The 19,689-nt window shown below is 43.1% G+C and overlaps 1 protein-coding gene across 21 annotated transcripts in view; it reads right to left on the minus strand.

Annotated features, from left to right (window-relative positions):
• DENND1A (DENN domain containing 1A) overlaps positions 1-19,297 on the minus strand; it is a 542,897-nt gene extending 523,600 nt beyond the window's left edge. For 4 of the 21 annotated variants that reach the window (XM_054501505.2, XM_054501502.2, XM_054501500.2 and 1 more), the window contains exon 1: positions 19,037-19,274. In XM_054501505.2, coding sequence (XP_054357480.1) covers positions 19,037-19,053 — 17 coding nt within the window. In that variant the 5' untranslated portion in view covers positions 19,054-19,274. Of the gene's footprint in view, positions 1-8,486; positions 8,609-19,036 lie in introns of all 21 variants that reach the window. The other 17 variants (XM_063650301.1, XM_063650309.1, XM_063650308.1 and 14 more) reach the window with 11 other exon arrangements.
• Positions 19,298-19,689: the final 392 nt, after the last annotated feature.

Below are 19,689 nucleotides of genomic sequence, written 5' to 3' on the forward strand. Positions count from 1 at the left end.
TTCACAGCCTTTGGTTAGGCAAAGATTTCTTAAACAGAACACATCAAAAAGTAAAGAAAGGAAAGGATCAATAAAATAGACTTAAGATTTCTTGTTAATCAAAAAGCACTATTAAGTGGCTGGGCCCAGTGGCTCACGCCTGTAATCCCAGCACGTTGGAAGGCTGAGGCAGGCAGATCATTTGAGGTCAGGAGTTCAAGACCAGGCTGGACAACATGGTGAAACCCTGTCTCTACTAAAAGTACAATAATTATCCAGGTGTGGTGACACACACCTGTAATCCCAGCTACTCAGGAGGTTGAGGCATAAGAATCACTTGAACCTGGGAGGCAGAGGTTGCAAGCGAGCCTAGATGAAGCCATTGCATTCCAGTCTGGGCAACAAAGCGAGACTCCATCTCAAAAACAAAAACAAAAACAAAAACAAGCACTATTAAGTGTAAAAAGGCAAGCTGCAGACTGAAGAACGATTTTTTAATACTTACGTCTGACAAAGTACTCACATTCAGTAATATAAAGAACGCCTACCAATCAGTAAGAAAAGAACAGAGAACATGGTGAAAAACAGGAAAAGACCTGAATAGGTATCTCACAAAAGAAGATATCCAAATGGCCAAGAAGCATATGAAAAGGTACTTAACATGAGTAGTCAGTCATCAGGGAAATGCAGATTAAAACCACAATGAGCTACAAAAACATGACATTAATGGCTAATAATATGGCTAAAAAAAGACTAACAATATGAAGTGTTGGAGATGAAACAAGTGGAACTGTCATATATAGCTGATGAGGTATGAATTGGCACACAATTTGGAAAACTGTCAGCATCTACTAAAGCTAAACATATTTATAAATTTTGAACAAGCAATTCCAATCCTGGGTATAAACCTAACAGAAATGAACACTGTTGTTAACTGTAAGACATCTATAAGAATATTCATAACAACTTTATTCATAATAGCCAAAAATGGGAATTGTACTATGCAGCAATGAAAAACAATGAACTACAATTACATACAACAACACAGATGAATTCTATCAACACAATGTAGAGCAGAAGAAGCCAGACCCATGAGTATATACTGCAAGATTCCATTTATATGAAGTTCAAGAATGGGCAAAATTGCTACAGTGACAGAAATCAGAATAGTGATTATTTTTTAATAGGTATTGACTGGAAGGGGCATGAAGAGCCTTATACTATGCTGGAGATATCCTGTATCTTGATCTGGATGGTGATTACACAAGTATATAACCATTAAAAATTAATCAAGTGGTATCCTTAAAATCTGTGTACTTTACTGTATGTAAATGATATAACAGTAAAAAATTTGTTTAAAAATATGTGTAATGGCAGAAGAAAATCTACATTAGAAATAACAAAAAACTCTACACATTACATATAAGACAAACATAAGATGGTTCTAAAAGGCAGAGAGAGAAGCAGAACAGCTAGTGACCTCAGGACCCAAGGAGTGAGCACAGATGAGTTCCCTGGGTTTTTCCTTGCCTCATATATCACATTGTTGGAGCCAGAGAAGTCAGCAACCTGGAAATGCCAACTGATGCGGACCCAAAAATGCTCAAACAAAAGCTAGCTTTCTTCTAGCCAAAGGACCAAAAAGAGCAGCTAATAAGTCAAAAAAATTTTTAAGAAAATACTCATCAAACACCACAGAAAACCCTGTCGTCCCACCCTCACCCAAATCCATAAAAGACAAGGAGAAAGCCTAGGTTTCTGGGCTGTCATGAGGAACCCCATCCAGCCCACCCCCGCCAGAGTAGTGCTACGGAAAGCTAAGGAGGGAGCTGGGGATTGCATCATCCCCCACCAGGCAGTAACAATGACCCCATCAATGTGGTTTCAGTGGAGACCCTGGACTTCCACCGCCGCTGGCAGTAACGAGGCTCCCCTTTCCTATGTCCACTCGGATCGTGTGGAGGAGACCTACCAGAGACTAAGAATTTTTATCACCTCCCAGTGATGAAATGGGACAAGACCACTCCCCTCCACCCCGTGCTGTCTGTTGAGTCCCCAGTGGAAGCAAGAATAAGGCATTACCCCACCCAGCCATGGAGGTTTCCGTGGAGGCCTACTAGGGAGCCAGAACTCCCACCCTACAGTGTAGTAACAGAATCCTTCACCTTGGATGTCAACGGAAGCAGAGTAGGGAACCTGAATGTACACCCCAACTCTGCAAAAGCAAAGAAGAGCAGCCTCCCTCCCTTCCAGAGCAGTGTCAGAGGAAGCCAGACAGAAGACAGTTAAAAAAAAAAAAAAAAAAAAAACCTTCAAAGTTCAGCAGGAAATTTTGTCAACCTAGAGCTCCATGCCCATACAAACTCCTAATCCCCAGTGAGAAAGCAGACATTTTTCAGACATGCGAGAACCCACAGTTTACTTTTTATGTACTCTTTCTGCAAGGGTGCTACTGGGGCTATCTCCTATAAGAACCTGAATATGTACTCCAGCGAACAAATTAAAGCAAAATGATCACACAGGGCCAGGAAATAGTCAAATCAACCTTGAAAAGTGATGAGAGGACATTCCAGGGTTATAAAAATAGAGCCAATTTTATAAGGATTTAACAGGAAGGTGGGAGGGAACCATCAGGGGTACAGGGAAGCCTGGAAAAACTGCAAGTATAATTTCAAGTGTGGAAAAAATTAAGGATACAATAAAAGCAAATAATGCAAGAGGGATAAAAAGATTTAAGAAACTCTGGAAGAGGGAGAAGAAGAGAAAGAATACTGCTTTAAAAAATCAAAATCCGACCGGGCATGGTGGCTCACGCCTGTAATCCCAGCACTTTGGGAGGATGAGGTGGGCGGATCACCTGAGGTCAGGAGTTTGAGACCAGCCTGACCAACATAGAGAAACCCCATCTCTACCAAAAATACAAAATTAGCCGGCCATGGTGGTGCATGCCTGTAATCCCAGCTACTCGGGAGGCTGAGGCAAGAGAATTGCTTGAACTCGGGAGGCGGAGGTTGTGGTGAGCTGAGATCATTGCACTCCAGCCTGGGCTCGAAACTCCCATTTCAAAAAAAAAAAAAAAAAAAAATCAAAATCCAGATATGGACCTTTATTTTCCAGTCTCAGGCACTTTCTGCACTGCAGGCAGCAGTGCAGACATGGTCAAGTCCAAGAACTATACCACACATAACCAGTTCCAAACAGAAATGGCATCAATAGGCCCTGATCATAAAGATATCCTTTAAGTGGGTAGAACCTTAGTTCTTAAGGATCATGCACTTTGCCAAGAAACACAAGAAGGGTCAAAAGACACAGGCCAATAAAATGAAGACCATCAAGGCCTTTGTCAAGCTCAAGGTCTTGAAGGGCACCTGTGTTGGTCTGTTCCTGCCATTGCTATAAAGAAGTACCTGCGACTTCTTTATAGCAATGCCGGGCATGGTGTCTCACCCCTGTAATCCCAGTACTTTGGAAGGCTGAGGCGGGTGGATCACGAGGTCAGGAGATCGAGACTATCCTGGCTAACATGGTGAAACCCCGTCTCTACTAAAAATACAAAAAAAATTAGCCGGGCATGGTGGCGAGCGCCTGTAGTTCCAGCTACTCTGGAGGCTGAGGCAGGAGAATGGCACGAACCCGGAAGGCCAAGCTTGCAATGAGCCGAGATCGTGCCACTGCACTCCAGCCTGGGCGACAGAGGGAGACTCCATCTCAAAAAAAAAAAAAAAAAAAGAAATACCCAAGACTGGGTAATTGATAAAGAAAAGAGGTTTAATTGGCTCATAGTTCTGTAGGCTCACAGTGCTGGCATCTGCTTCTGGAGAGGCCTCAGGAAGTTTACAATCATGGCTGAAGGTGACAGGGAGCCAGCGTGTCACATAGTGAGAGTGAAACGAGCGAGGGAGGGGGAGGAGCCACACTCTTTTAAACAACCAGATGATGAACTACTAGAGCAAGAACTCAGTCATCACCAAGGGGATGATGCCAAGCCATTCATGAGGGCCCACTCCCACGATCCAATCACCTCCCACCAGGCCCCACCTCCAACACTGGAATCACATTTCCACATGGGATTTGGAGGCGACAAACATCCAAACCATCTCAACCTGAGTCCCAAGCTCAGGAGCCATGCTGATTATGACATCATCAGTTGCCAGGTTCTGCTGGCCAAAAGCTAGCACCCAGGCCAAGGCCTCCACAAAGGCTGCAAAGTAGAGGTTTCCATCCTGCCAACATGAGGATGAAAGCACTTGTATGATCTCCTGGGCTGCTCTCTCTACAGGGCTAGTGTACAAATAATTTGCTGTTTTGTACAAATAAATGCAAACTTATCCATATATGATGCCAAACACATTTAGCATAATTTTCAATTCTGGATGGATTGTAAGAAAAAAATTACTGTGACCCTGATGTTATTAACATTCTCCTTCAAATGGGATGAAAATGTTATTTTAGCACCCTACCCGATCTAGTGGAGTTAAATACTTATATTTAAATATTCATAACAACATTCCACTTTTAGAATTAACCAAAAGACAAATCATAGAAGATTTGATTCTGGTCATGGATCAAAATTTAAATGACCACATAAATGTAAAAGCACAGCTTTGAAAAGGTAGAAGGAAGAGCTAGGATAATACTCTTCCCCTTACGAAGTGTGAAATCAAAAGACAGTGTTGAGGGTTAATGGAACAATAAAGAGGTTTAAGTTAATAACCATTATGAAAATTAAAGTAATACAAAATAGATAAAATATCAGATGAGTAGAAGAGAGAAGTACTATAAAGTTACTTATCTTTCATTTCAAGGAGTCAACAGATACTGTCTAAAGTTTAATTAACAGAGAGAGATTTATCTATGGTTATGAGTTAACAACCAGAAAAACTAAAAATAGGGTTAGTTAATAAGAGTTTGTCTCCGAAGAGTGGGACTAGGGAAGAATAGGGTAGAGGATTGTTGCTTATCACAGGCTCTTATTAAGTATTTGATTCGTGACCATATACGTTTTTAACTTTGCATGCACTTGTAACTGATAAAAATAATTTTTAAAGTTTGACAAACACACTCTGTTGATGAAGCTGTATGACAACAAGCATTCTTGTGTGGGAATATGAATTGGCACAATCTCTATGGAGGAGAATTTGACAATATCTAGCAAAATTACATACAAAATTACCCTTTGACCCAAATTCCACTTGGAAAAATCTATCACAATGGTATAATGGTAAAAATACAAAAAGGTGCATACACAAGACTATTCATTACTGCACCATTTGTAATAATAAAAGACTGGAAGCAACCTAAATGCCCGTCAGTATGAGACGGGTTGAATAAACCATAGTCCATCCATCCAATAGAGTACTATTGCTGTCCTACAGAGAAATGAGGAAGACCCCCATATTCCCTATATTTTTCCAGGAGAGACCTCTTTACAGGATATATTATGAAATGAGAAAAGTTAAGGGGAGAAAAGTATACATGGAATGCTATCACTTATCTGAGAGCCTGGCAAGAGGAGATGTGAATATATCTATGTATTTGCCTTTTTTTTTGAGACAGAGTTTTGCTCTTGTTGCCCAGGCTGGAGTGCAATGGCACAATCTCGGCTCACCGCAACCTCTGCCTCTCAGGTTCAAGCAATTCTCCTGCCTCAGCCTCCCGAGTAGCTGGGATCACAGGCATGTGCCACCATGCCCAGCTTATTTTTGTATTTTTAGTAGAGACGGGGTTTCTCCATGTTGGTCAGGCTGGTCTCGAACTCCCGACCTCAGGTGATCTGCCCGCCTTGGCCACCCAGAGTGCTGGGATTAAAGGTGGGAGCCACTGTGCCTGGCTGCCTTTTTTGTTTTAATGGAAGGACAAATGAAAATCTAAAATCAAACTCAGTACCTATAACAGGGAAGGAACACGGTGGTAGGCAAGGATAGAAGTTAGACTTATAAATATGCCTGTTTTGTAGCTTTGGCTTTGAAACAATATAAATATTTTAAGTAATTGTTTTAAAAGTCAAATTATTTTTAAACAGTAATTCCAACAGATTAAAAGAAAAAATTATAAAAACCTAACTATGGGCCAGGCGCAGTGGCTCCTGCCTGTAATCCCAGCACTTTGGGAGGCCAAAGTGGGCAGATCACTTGAGGTCAGGAGACTAGCCTGGCCAAAAAAGTGAAACCTTGTCTCTACTAAAAATACAAACATCAGCTGGGCATGGTGGCAGTTACCCATAGTCCCAGGTACTCAAGAGGCTGGAAGCAGGAGAATCACTCGAACACAGGAGGCAGAAATTACAGTGAGCCGAAATCGTGCCACTGCACTCCAGCCCAGGTGACAGAGCAAGACCCTGTATCAAAAAACAGAACAAAAACAACAACAACAACAAAAAACTAACTTTGTATTGGGTTGGTGACACAACCACAGAGAAAAAAACCAATTCTACTGACTTTAAAACAGGAATTTGACTACAGTCCTAGTGAAATACATCCTAAGGACCAAAAGAACTGTCAAGTTTTAAAAAGCCAAAAACATAACTATTTTCAGTAATCGCATTGTGGCTGGTAATGTCAGTGCTGCTGTTGAGCTGTCTAGGTATTGTGGGATAAAGCAAAAGAGTAATGGTGTTGGTGTCGTTGGAAATCAAGACTTTGATATAGGTATGGAAAATTCCAATGTAAAAGTGATGAGGTTAAATAAAACTGCTATAGTCTAGAACTGGAAAAAGCAATATGAACACATAATGCAATTTACCTTTAAAGATACACACACATATTTCCAAATTCTGACCCCTGGAGAATCCTAGAAATTATGACTGACCTGGTAGCAAACCCACCCCATCCCCAAAAGTCCTAAATCCCAGGCTGTGATTTCTAATACTATTTCCCACCAAAAGGAACCAGGACTCCTTAGAGAAACACTGGGTCTGGAGGAGGAAACGCAGAAGATGAGCCTGGAACACTCTGTCATACCAAAAGGCAAGGGAGCTATTAGAAACTACTGGGATCCTGGCCGGGAGCGGTGGCTCACGCCTGTAATCCCAGCACTTTGGGAGGCCGAGGCGGGCAGATCATGAGGTCAGGAGATCGAGACCATCCTGGCTAACACGGTGAAACCCCATCTCTACCAAAAATACAAAAAAAAATTAGCTGGGCGTGGTGGTGGGCACCTGTAGTCCCAGCTACTTGGAAGCCTGAGGCAGGAGAATAGCGTGAGCCCGGGAGGCAGAGTTTGCAGTGAGCCGAGATCGCGCCACTGCACTCCAGTCTGGTCAACAGGATGAGACTCTGTCTCAAAAAAATAAAATAAATAAATAAATAAAAGAAAAGAAACTACTGAGATCCTGTTAAGAGGACTTCAGAGTTCACTTGAAATTCCCACTGGACAGGCCAGGCATGGTGGCTCACGCCTGTAATTCCAGCACTTTGGGAGGCCAAGGCGGGCAGATCACGAGGTCAGGAGATTGAGACCATCCTGGCTAACACGGTGAAACCCCATCTCTACTAAAAACACAAACAATTAGCTGGGTGTGGTGGCGGGTGCCTGTAGTCCCAGCTACTCGGGAGGCTGAGGCAGGAGAATGGCATGAACCCAGGAGGCGGAGCTTGCAATGAGCTGAGATCGTGCCACTGCGCTCCAGCCTGGGTGACAGAGCGAGACTCTGTTTCAAAAAAAAGAAAGAAATTCCCACTGGACAAAGATAGGACAAATTAAACATCAGTGAGGAGAGTAACTACAGCAGATTGAAATATAGCAACTAAGTTTAAATACATCCATTTAAAGTGACACTCCCCTCTCTCAAAAATTAGTTACCTTTGGAAAATGTTTAAAAAATTAATAAAATCAAGCATTTACCCTGCCTTTCCTATATGAACTGTATCTCAGAGCAACCAAATGGTTGATATGGACAAGGTTTCTTTTTACAAATATCCCAGCTAGTATGAAGAAGTGATAGAAACAAAATATCACCATTTTATAACCTCTAATTAATGAACAGATCAAAGAGAGATAACCAGACATAATGTACCTCCTGATGGAAGTACCTATCACCACTTTTAAAATATTCGTGCCAAGAAAGTGAACTTGAGTCTCATCAAGTCACTTAATCCAACTGCCAATTTGTAGGAAATAAAGGGGACAGAGGAATACATTAAACAAACCTTAAGGATGCAATGGAAATCATATAGGACAAATAACCCACTTCTTCAAAAAATAAACTGCATGGGGGAAAAAGACAGCAAATATCAACCAACTGCAATGTGTGAACTTCGCTGATTCAAACGAATCCACTGTTTTTTTTAAATTTGATAAAACTGAAAAACTTTGAACACTGACTGGATATTTAATAACATTAAAATTTTTTGACCAGGCGCAGTGGCTTATGTCTGTAATCCCAGCACTTTGGGAGGCCTAGGCGGGTGGACTGCTTGGGGTCAGGAGTTTGAAACCAGCCTGACCAACATGGTGAAACCCTGTCTCTACTAAAAATACAAAAATTAGTTGGGCATGGTGGCACACACCTGTAATCCCAGCTACTGGGGAAGTTGAGGCAGGAGACTCACTTGAACCCAGGAGGCAGAGGTTGCAGTGAGCCGAGATCACACCACTGCACTCCAGCCTGGGTGACAAAGTACAACTGCAACTAAAAAAAAAAAAAAAAAAAAAAATTAAATTGTTTGGTTAACTTTTTAGGTGTGAAAATGTTATGTTTTTTAAAAACAAAATCTACCTTTTAGAGACACATATGGAAGTATTTAAGAATGATATGACATCTGGGGCCTAGAATGGTGGCTCACACCTGTAATCCCAGCACTTTGGGAGGTGGAAGCGGACAGATCACTTGAGATCAGGTGTTCGAGATCAGCCTGGCCAAAATGGTGAAATCTCCTCTCTACTAAAAATACAAAAATTAGCCAGGCATGGTGGTGCACACCTGTAATCTCAGCTACTGGGGAGGCTGAGGCACGAGAATCACTTGAACCTGGGAGGTGGAGGTTGCAGTGTGCCGAGATTGCATCACTGCACTCTAGCCTGGGTGACAGAGTGAGACTTTGTCTCAGAAAAAAAAAAAAAAGGATGATATGACAACATCTGGGATTTGCTTCAAAACAATCCAGGACTGGAGAACAGGGGAGGGAGTTACAGTCAGTTATCTATAAATAAAACTAGGTAAAACATAAATTAAGTGTTGAAACTGGTTGATGGGAATTTGGGGGCTCATGATACTATTCTACTTTTATAGATGTTTAAAATTTTCCAAAATGAAGTTTAAAAATAGGTTCAAGCACCAAGAAAAAAAGGAATAAAAAATCACTTTAAGGCCGGGCACGGTGGCTCAAGCCTGTAATCCCGGCATTTTGAGAGGCCGAGGTGGGCGGATCACCTGAGGTCAGGAGTTTGAGACCAGCCTGGCCAACCTGGAGAAACCCGTCTCTACTAAAAGTACGAAAAATTAGCCGGGCATGGTGGCAGGTACCTGTAATCCCAGCTACTCAGGAGGCTGAAGCAGAGGAAGCTTGAACCCAGGAGGTAGAAATTGCAGTGAACCAAGATCGTGCCACTGCACTCCAGCCTGGGCGACAAGAGTGAGGCTCCATCATACACAAAAAAAATCACTTTAAAAAGACTCAAAAGTAGTACCAGTTAAACAGAGATAAATATAAATTATTTATATAAATCTTTTACAAAACTGAATAGATTTCCAATATTTATGATAAAGGAAACATTAAGTGGTTTTGTTTTTTACTTCAAGACAGGGTCTTGCTCTGTACCCCAAGCTGCAGTACAGTGGTGCAATCTCAGCTCACTGCAGACTCCCCTTCCCGGGTTCAAGCAGTTCTCACACCTCAGCCTCCCAAGTAGCTGGGACTACAGGCATGTGCCACCATGCCCAGCTAATTTTTGTAATTTTTTTTTTTTTTTTAGTAGAGATGGGGTTTCGCCATGTTGGCCTGACTGATCTCGAACTCTTGACCTCAAGTCATCTGCCTGCTTCAGCCTCCCAAAGTGCTGAGATTATAGGTGTGAGCCACCGGGCCTGGCTGGGGGCGTAAGTGTTCTTAAATGTTATAATGCTAATTGTTTGCATGCTCATCTTATCTTAGTAGACTATAGGCTTCCTTTCTTCCCAACCAGCAAGAGCAATAGCGCTTTGTACATATCAGCCTCTCAATCTTTCAAATAAATTCAGTTAAATATGCTACACATCATCCTAACATTCTTACTGAAAGGAAGCAAATACCTTGGTTTTTAAAAACAAAACCAAAAAAAAAAAACTGTAAAACTATAAAAAGGAACATACTTGCTGTCTTTTAACTTGTTTTTTAACTCCAGGTTGTTCAGACAACTGTGTTTTCTCCTCTCCAAGCAATATTAATGATAGCTGCCATTTACTAAGCAGTTGTATCTCCACTGAGAATTAGGCACAACATCTCTTTTAATTATCACAACAACCCTGTAGGTTAATTTATTAGCTTCCTTCCATAAATACTATTTTTTTAACCTGAAGCTCAGAAATTCAGAACTCAGACGGAGAATGTATAGTTCTGGGAAGTCAGTACTCCAATGCTCACGCGCCCCTGGCTCCTCTCACACCCTGGAGTTCAAGAACTGCCAGCGTGGAGTCAAACAGCATCTTCTCTAGATTGGTTTCCTTCCTTCCATTTATTCATACAGCCTAGGCGAGATCAATGCAACACCCTCAAACCTTTCCTGTGGCTAAAGTGAATTCAAAAGGTGGTTTTTCTTTTCCCCCTCTCTAAATCTACCATGAACAGATTTGCCTTCAGCAATTTAGTCCAGCCCACTTCAAGTCTTATTTAATAAAGCACATACATTCACTATAGATCTCTCAAAGATTCCTTCCATTCTCAATGCAGACTAAAATGCCTTATCCCAATTATAACTTTTCACTTTTCCTCAGAAAAGCAAACATTATATAACCAGTCCTCACCTTACAAATACTCCATTTGTAACATAACTCTGCTAACTTTGGCAAGTCATCTTTGATTCTTCTTTTGCCTCTTACATGTAATTTGTCACCAAGTCTTGTCATTTCTACTTAAAATCTCTCAAAGCCATCTTTTTTTTTTTTTTTTTTTTTTTTCTTTTTGAGACAGGGTCTCACTCTGTCACCCAGGCTGGAATGCAGTGGCGCAATCTTGACTCACTGCAACCTCTGTCTCCTGAGCTCTGTGGGAGCTCAAGTGATCCTCCCACCTCAGCCTCCCAAGTAGCTGGGACCACAGATACATGCCACCACACCTGGCTAATTGTTGTATTTTTTTATAGAGACAGTTTCGTCATGTTGCCCATGCTGGTCTCAACTTCCTGGACTCAAGCCATCCACCCTCCTTGGCCTCCCAAAGTGCTGGCATTACAGGCATGAGTCACCACGCCCGGCCCGTCATTCCTTTTCTTTACACTGCCAAAACCTTGCTCTGGACCTTGATCTTCCGCAGTAAAAACTATTACACAGTTCCACAATCCAGTGGCCTCCCATTTTTTTCCATGCATTCTTCCTATCAGTAAAAAAGTAAGCATACATCTGATAAATATCCATAAATTATAATAATGCCTTACTATACTAACACATACATTAAAAAATACAAAAACAAACTTTGAAGGTTGATATAAAAATAAATACAATTTCTAACATATTCTCACGTTCCAATGCGTCATCTTGTAAAAGCCAGAGATATCACTGCTCTAAACTGCTGCTGCCAGGATAATCTACCTAAAAACCCAAATCTGAGCATATTACATCCCCAGGTCAACCCTTCAATGGCATCATATCCCACTGGCACATGCCTACTTCATCAACTTCCTCTCCTGTAATCTTTATCCTTATATCCTGTATTTCAGCTTTACCTTTTATCTCCCCATGACTTTTGCATACACAGTTCCCTATATCTGGAATGCCCTTGCCCTCAACAGTTACTGATTTATACATAACAGTATCTCGAAGAGGGAAACACATTCTAAATGTCATAACCAACGTCCAAATGAACTTTTGGAATGTCACCTCTCTTTTCTATAGGAACATATATGTATTTTAACATATCTTTTCTTACTTTATTTGGCTCCTTTTCAAGTCCTGAATACTCGGAAAGAATGGGTATGGATTCCAATAAAAGTAGAGAACAAAACAACTTCATTTTGCTTATTTTTCTTCCTTGTTTATCTTTCCATGTCCCCACAAAGCCCTTTTAAGCAAAAAGGATGTTACGAACCCAGAGATTAGTTCTCCCTAGGGCCAGGAAAAAGGCTGGACCTTTGCAACTGCAACCGGAACTCCAGCCAGGAACTTACACAGATTTAATAACTGAATGCAAACATACTTTCCTAGAGCAATACTCCAGGTCTTACCTTCTGTTTCAACCTTCCTATCTGCTGTACAATCCCCTCTAAGTTGACTACAATGGCTAAGAGAAGAGTGATGGAGTAGCACCAACATGTTTTCCAGAAAAGTCATGAAAATTCAAGTGGCTGACTCTGAGCACTAATGATGGAGAGCTTGGTCTTCAAAGAGACTTTTATTCCACCACTCCAAGTCTTTCTACATTCTCCTTTGGGGACTGGGAGGACAGCACTGTGGTGGAGAAAGGGAAGAGGGGAATAGGCATTAGAGGAAGAAGGCCTGGAAGGAAGTCACACTCCAATTCTTGGTCTCATCACAAAGCAGAGAGACACATTAGTTGTGCTATATACAACAGGCCTCAAGAAAAAGCAACCTTCCTATGTATTTTGGCAACGGGATCCTTTAAAGAACAGTCAAAACAAACTGCAGCAGAGCTATCATAAGCCAAGACTGCTCCTCTATTCTTGAAACGAGATCAGTTTATCCTCACTTTCAAGTCATATAACTTCCACTTGTCTTCCCTTGGTAATCCCCCTCCATTCTCCAAATCTCCCCTTTCTTTCAGTTCAAGTTCCAACCTCTTCCTAGAAACCTATCTCCATCTACTCTGATCTTTTCTATGTAACTCATTTGGGCCAAATCAAAACCACAATAAAATACCACTTTACACAACGTGGTACAGCTGCTTTAGAAAACAATTTTAAATTTATCAAAATGTTACATAGAATTACCAAACGATCCAGCAATTCCACTCCTAAGTATATATCCGAGAGAAATAAAAACGTATGTCCACACAAAATGTTCATAGCAACATCATTCATAACGATGAAAAGGGGAAACAACCCAAATACCTAACAACTGACAAATGGATGAGTAAAATGTGGTATGTCCATACAATGGCATATTATTCAGCAGTAAAAAGCAATGAAACACTCATACATGCTCCAACATGGATAAATCTTGAAATCATTAAGTGAAAGAAGCCATGCAGGAAGGGTTATATATGATTCTATTTATTAATATATGAAATGTCCATAATAGGCAAATCTATAGCAAGTAGATTAGTGATTACCTAGGACTGAAGGGTTTGGGGGAATGAGTGTCTAACAGGCATGGGGTTTCTTTCTGGGGTGATGAAAAAGTTCTGGAATTAGTGGTAATCAATCACCCTTGTGAATATACTTAAAACCACTTTAAAAAGTAAATTTTAGGGCTGGGCATAGTGGCTCATGCCTGTAATCCCAGCACTTTGGGAGGCCAAGGCAGTCAGATCATCAGGAGTTTGAGACTAGCCTGGCCAATGTGGTGAAACTAAAAATACAAAAACTAGTCAGGCATGGTGGCGGGCACCTGCAGTCCCAGCTACTTGGGAGGATGAGGCATGAGAATCACCTGAACCCAGGAGGCGGAGGTTGCAGTGAGCCAAGATCGCACCACTGCACTCCAGCCTGGGGGACAGAGTGAAACTGTCTCAAAAAAGAAAAAAAAAGTAAATATTATAGTATGTGAATCTTATGTTATAATCTTATAAGATTCATATACTATAAAATTTCGTATCTTAAACAGTTTTCAGATTACCACAACCTACAAGGCCCTGTCCAGGCTCTCTCCCTCTGACCTCACCACAAGCCTCTCTGCCATCAGTCACTACTCAAACCCACTGGCCTTCTGTCCATTCCTGAAATATGCCTAGGGTTTTCTTGCCTCAAGGCCTGGAATAAAAAGTCTTGCCTAGTCTCTTTAGATGACTAATACCTCCTCATCCTTTAAGTCTCAGCTCAAATGTCATCTCCACGGTGAGGCCTTCCCTCGCCACTCTATCTAAAATAGGACAGTCGCTCCCATCATTTTCTCTGAGGCATCTCATGTGCTTCCTTTATAGAACATCCACATAGCTTTATGTGAATTTACCTGGTTTTTTAATGTCAGGTCCACAAGACTGCATGCACCATGAGGAGTGAATCTGTATTATTCACCATCATAATTCCCAATGTCTAACACAATTGCTGGCATTTAAGTGTCTAATAAATGGTAATATTTTTATTTCCCTAATATGCCACGTCCTCATACGTACTGCTCCCTCTGCTGATACCACCACCATCTCTACTGCCTCTACTCCCTCTGCTAACCACCCCTATCTCTCAGCTGAAACATGATCCCCTTGGTGAAGACTTCCTTTCCTGACCCTCCCTCCTCCCCAGAAGACAGTCTCTCCTTCACTTACTCACCTATTCGTCACTAGCGGCATCTTCACCATTGCAATTAACTTATACTGTATTAAACTTGTGTTTTGTTTTGTTTTGTTTTGTTTTGGTGGGGCGGGAGTCTGGAAGGGATTGTTTTTGTTTTACATTTGTATCCACTACTTTAGAAAGCCTTAAAGAAAAATATTTGTTCATCTTTGTGTCCCCAGTACTTAGCACACTGCCAGGCACAGTATTGCCACTAATTATGGTAATAATGGCTAACATTTATTGTTTAATAGGTGCTTAGTATTCTTAGTTCTACAGTAGGTAAATGGACGAATAAATGGATAAATTTCTTAGTCACTAACCTCACAGAGGTCACAGTTTGACAGGGACAGAAGACAGGTATACAGGCTAATGTAGAATAATCACCACCACAAGGCCAAATTAGTTGCCCTGCCCTGTTCCTATGCCTCCAAATCTTAGAGTATGCTTTTCTCTGAGTCCATAAATGTCACGTTTCTTCAAACTCACTTAGAAAACTTCCTTCGATTACTTACAGCCCACTTCCTGCACTTGGTGCCTGGAAGCAATTTCTAGGATGTCACCACAAGCAATATTAAACTGCCACATAGTTTCCTGCTGTGTGTCTGCATTATCAGTTAAATTGCTTCATATTAACCACATTCCAGTCCACTGGGATCATTCAAACACTAAATAAGATTTAAAAATACCTGTGGAAGATTGTCAGTTACCACTGCTCCTTTTATTCTTCTAGATAAATGTCCATACAGGTTTAACATTTAGGTTTCCAGGGTGCTACCTGCATACTGGTGACCTTCTCTTTTTTTGTCCATTAAATGTTGATTTGAGGTAAGACAATGTTCCTTTATTAAAATAAACATGAGGCTGGGCACGGTGGCTCACACCTGTAATCCCAGCACTTTGGGAGGCCAAGGTGGGCAGATCACCTGAGGTTGGGAGTTCAAGACCAGCCTGACCAACACAGGAGAAACCCCGTCTCTACCAAATATAGAAAATTAGCCAGGCATGGTGTCTCATGCATGTAATCCCAACTACTGGGGAAGCTGAGGCAGGAGAATCGCTTGAACCCGGGGGTTGGAGCTTGCGATGAGCCAAGATCATGCCATTGCACTCCAGCCTGGGCAACAAGAGCAAAACTCCACCTCAAAAAAAAAAAAAAAAAGAACTAAATACTCTAGTAAAAGGCCTGCCTAAACCATATAATTTGCCTTAAAAATTTATAAAATATAAAACTTTTCTTCCTCAAGGGTTTAATTTTTTTTAACTCGATGAACACTCAACTCAGAGTCTTAATTAGAATCTTAATGTAGATACTAATGTATTTCTTAAATGCATTCCATGAACTCTTCTCAAACAACCATGTGCCAGGCATTCAGTCTGACACAGGGAACTCAAAGATAAATAAGACAGTCCTTCCTCTCAAGAAGTTTATGTCCAGCATGGTACGGGAGACAGACAAGAAACAAGATTCAGTATTTTGACTGCGATAAAAACAAGGGGCCACAGAAACACGGATGAAGGGCACCTGGCCTAGACTGGAACAGGAGGGGGTGGGGGTGGCAACAGGGAACTGGCATCAAGGCAGGCGTCTGGGGGATGGCATCTGATCTTAGGCCTATAAACTCCCATTCTCTCATTTGAAAAATATGGTTAATAAATAGCATCACCACCACTGGACAGTAGTAAGGGTTCCATGAAATGGTTCACATTAAGGATTTCCATGGTACCTGACAGAGATTGTGTTCAACCAGGCATAAACTTAAAAGAGAAGTCTGATCAAACACGAAATCTCAACACCTGTGCCTAGCAACTCATGTGCTTTACCACTGATCACACAACAGACACCAGCTTCACAATTACACACAATGTTGTTTTTAATCAACTTTTATTTTTTAATAATGAGACAATGTTAAGCCCTACTCTGCATGTTAACAGCCTAATTCCTTGGTCATTAAAATTTGCTTCTCCATTACCTTAAACATACCTTTCTCTGACATTTCTAATATACAGTAATGTTCTTTGTCTTTTGATACAGAAGGTGAAAAAAAAAGAAAAAAAACTAACAATTACTGAGTTTTTAACATGGACCTGGCATTTACATTGATACTGTGTTCATTGCTCACAATAACCCTACAACCTGGACACAGTCCTCCCCATTTTACCTTCAGGGAAATTGAGGTTGAAAAGGCAGTCTGTGTAAAGTTTCATAATTAGCATTAAAAAGAGCTGGAATTTGAACCTAGACCTGATTCCATCTAGTCAACTGACTTGCTGCATCAGAGATAAGCAAGAGAAAACAAAAGGAACCCCTCCCCCTTGCCCCTACCTCCAAGACTGTCCTATTCAATGGAACCTGCACACTTAGATTTCACCACAGCCAGGAGAACACCTTGAACACTCTGCCAGGACGGAAAGCCAGCCAGCAGTAACCAAAGCTCTGTCTTCTCCAACAACTAGAGGAGCACTTAAGTGGGTAATTTCCTGTCCATCCCCATTCCTAGCTACAGGCAGAAGTTGCATAATCAACAGTCACTATAAATCACAACTACTTTTCATAACTTCTCTCTTCATATTCTCTTTCAGTTTCACAAGCTAACATATTTCCCAAGCCTAAGTTTTTATCACAGAGTAGTCTAGTTTCAAGATCAATAAGGCTATTCTTCATACTCATTTCACGCTTAATACAATTCCATGCCTTAGTAAAGTCCCTAACCCAAGTGCTCAGAATTAGCGATGGGTTCCACAAAACACATTTGAGAAATATATTTGTCAACCTGCTACCTTGGAGAGCAACAGAGAGATTTGATGGCTAGCCATCTGAACTTTTACTTGCTGGATTTTAATACTGGTTCTGACACTCACTGCCTCATGTCAGGCAAGTTTCTGAACTTTTCTGTAACAAGAAGGGTAAGTGTCCTCACGCATACTCTGCAACTCTAAGTTGGCTTCTGGAAAGTGTTTCTAAGTGCTATTGAAATCCAAGTTTACAACTCTTACTTGGAAGCAGGAGCTAAACTTGAGTGCCTCTTTAATCCCAATGTTTCACAAACGACATCTTTTTACCTCCCAAGCCTCTCAAGCTCTTGTCTGGAGCATGCTTCTAACTTTTTTCTCATTTCCACAAAAATAAAGATTTAACAGAGTGTTCATGCGACTCTTCCATTTTCGTTACCATAAGCAAACTTTTCTAGTTTCATTCAGCAGATGTCTCAAGGCTGCTGCAGCGCATCTCATACATATTTTGTAAATGAGAAGCCTAACCACACGGGGGACTGCAAGGCTGGGCAAGGGTCACACTACACGGGCATCACCTGGACACGAGATGCAATGTTTGAATAATTATTAGTTTCACCCTTAAGGCCCTTCTCCTTCCAAACTTCCCTAGTACAATTCTCAAAATGCTGAAATAAACACATTCCACAGACCTTCCTGTAAGAGGGCTTAAAGTGTCCTAGGAAAGTTGTTTTACAGAAAAGCCTATCTGTAGTTGTTTTACAGAAAAAGCTGTCAACTCTGCTTTTTAATGCCCTTAAACAATTCTATTAGTCACAGAGGAAAAAGTGAACATTTGTTAGTAATTAGAGATAAAACATCTCCACTTCTGGGGCAGAGGAAGGGAGGGGCCACAAGAGGACCTGACTGGGAGGGGAGATAGAGTCCAAAGCCACACACCCAAATTGGACCGCTTAAGAGTTGCACTTTCCAAAGTCAACTTCTAAGTCTACAAGGACAGCAACAATGTTTCAGTGGATTCTGAAGTTACATGTATCAACAATTTCCCCGGAAAGCTAACCCTCCACCGGGAACTCCAGGTGAATGAATGAGTGAGGGAATTCGCCAGATTGAGTTACAAAGCCTTTCCAACGATTATCAAGAGCAGGTGCTCGGTTCCAACACCGAGGTATCCTCCTTCACAGCCTTTGGACCTTGCTGCGTGGAGATTTTCACAGATAAGAGGGGGGAAATAGAGAGACAGGCCTTCCTCCCCGGCCATCCACACCTTAGGTCCATGAGTGGCCCCTCCCTCTAAGAACCTCACGAGACTTCTGTGGGGGCCGCAGGCCTCAAGCGGCCAGACTGCAACCTCTCCGGACCTGCCAACTCTCGGGGCGCCCCAAACATGCCCAAACATGGGGAGGTGCTTCCAGGGCTTTCCCACTCCCCCTCCCCACAGTTGAAGGACCATTTTCAGGGGCTCTCCGTAAACCCGGGGAGGGGGTCGCCCTGTAATCTCAGCTGTTCCGACCCCCAGGTAATGAGGGGACCCCTGGCCCCCGGCGCCCTACCACCCCGCGCGCACCCCGCCCCCGCGCCTCCCTGGATCGCCATAGCAACCGTCCCCCTCCCCGCGTGACGTCGGCACGCGGGGCGCCCCTCTGGTCTCGGCAACAAGTCCCCCACGCGGCCCGCGGCCTGCAGCCCTGGCCCGGCCTCGCCGCCCCGCGCCCGGCCCGGCTCCGCCCGGCCCGGCCGCACTCACTTGATCCTGGAGCCCATGGTCCCCGGGCCTCCTCATGGGCCCGCGGGCCCCGCTCGGCGCTGCGCTGCCCGCCCGCCCGCGGCCGACCGGCCTCCCTCTGGCGCTCTCCCCGCCCCTTCCTCCCTTCCCTCAGGCTGGGGCCCGCCCGCTCGAGGCTCGCTCCCTCGCCGCCGCCGCCGCCTCCAGGGGTTAATGTACTCGCTCCAGCCCGGCGAACGCCATGGTCGCCGGCGCGCGTGCCCGGCGCGCGCCGCCCCCTCCGCCTCTCACCACCGCCCCTCCCGCCCGCGCTGCCGCCGCCGCTGCCCGCGGGAGCTGCTGGGAAGTGTAGTCCGCTTGCGGGGGCGGGGCCGTGGCCGGTGGGGGCGGGGCGGGAGCGCGGTCACCCTCACGTCTACCCCGGCGCGGGCCCCGCAGGACTCTTGGCGTTCCTGTGCAGGCCCTTACGCATCTGCACCCCACTGCGCCCCGCTGGAAACCTCCACTCACAGCCGCCCTGAAGAGACCCTAATCCTCTCATGGAGACCCCCAGCCCTCCCGATGAAACTGCCACCCATCCTCCCCTTGGAGACCTCCCACCCAGCCCTTCTAACAGAGAGCTAATCTCCCGCCCAGGCCTCCATGAAAACACGTTTTCCCGTTAACATCCCGCA

The sequence above is a fragment of the Pongo pygmaeus genome, chromosome 13, assembly GCF_028885625.2.
Source record: "Pongo pygmaeus isolate AG05252 chromosome 13, NHGRI_mPonPyg2-v2.0_pri, whole genome shotgun sequence".
Taxonomy (NCBI): domain Eukaryota; kingdom Metazoa; phylum Chordata; class Mammalia; order Primates; family Hominidae; genus Pongo; species Pongo pygmaeus.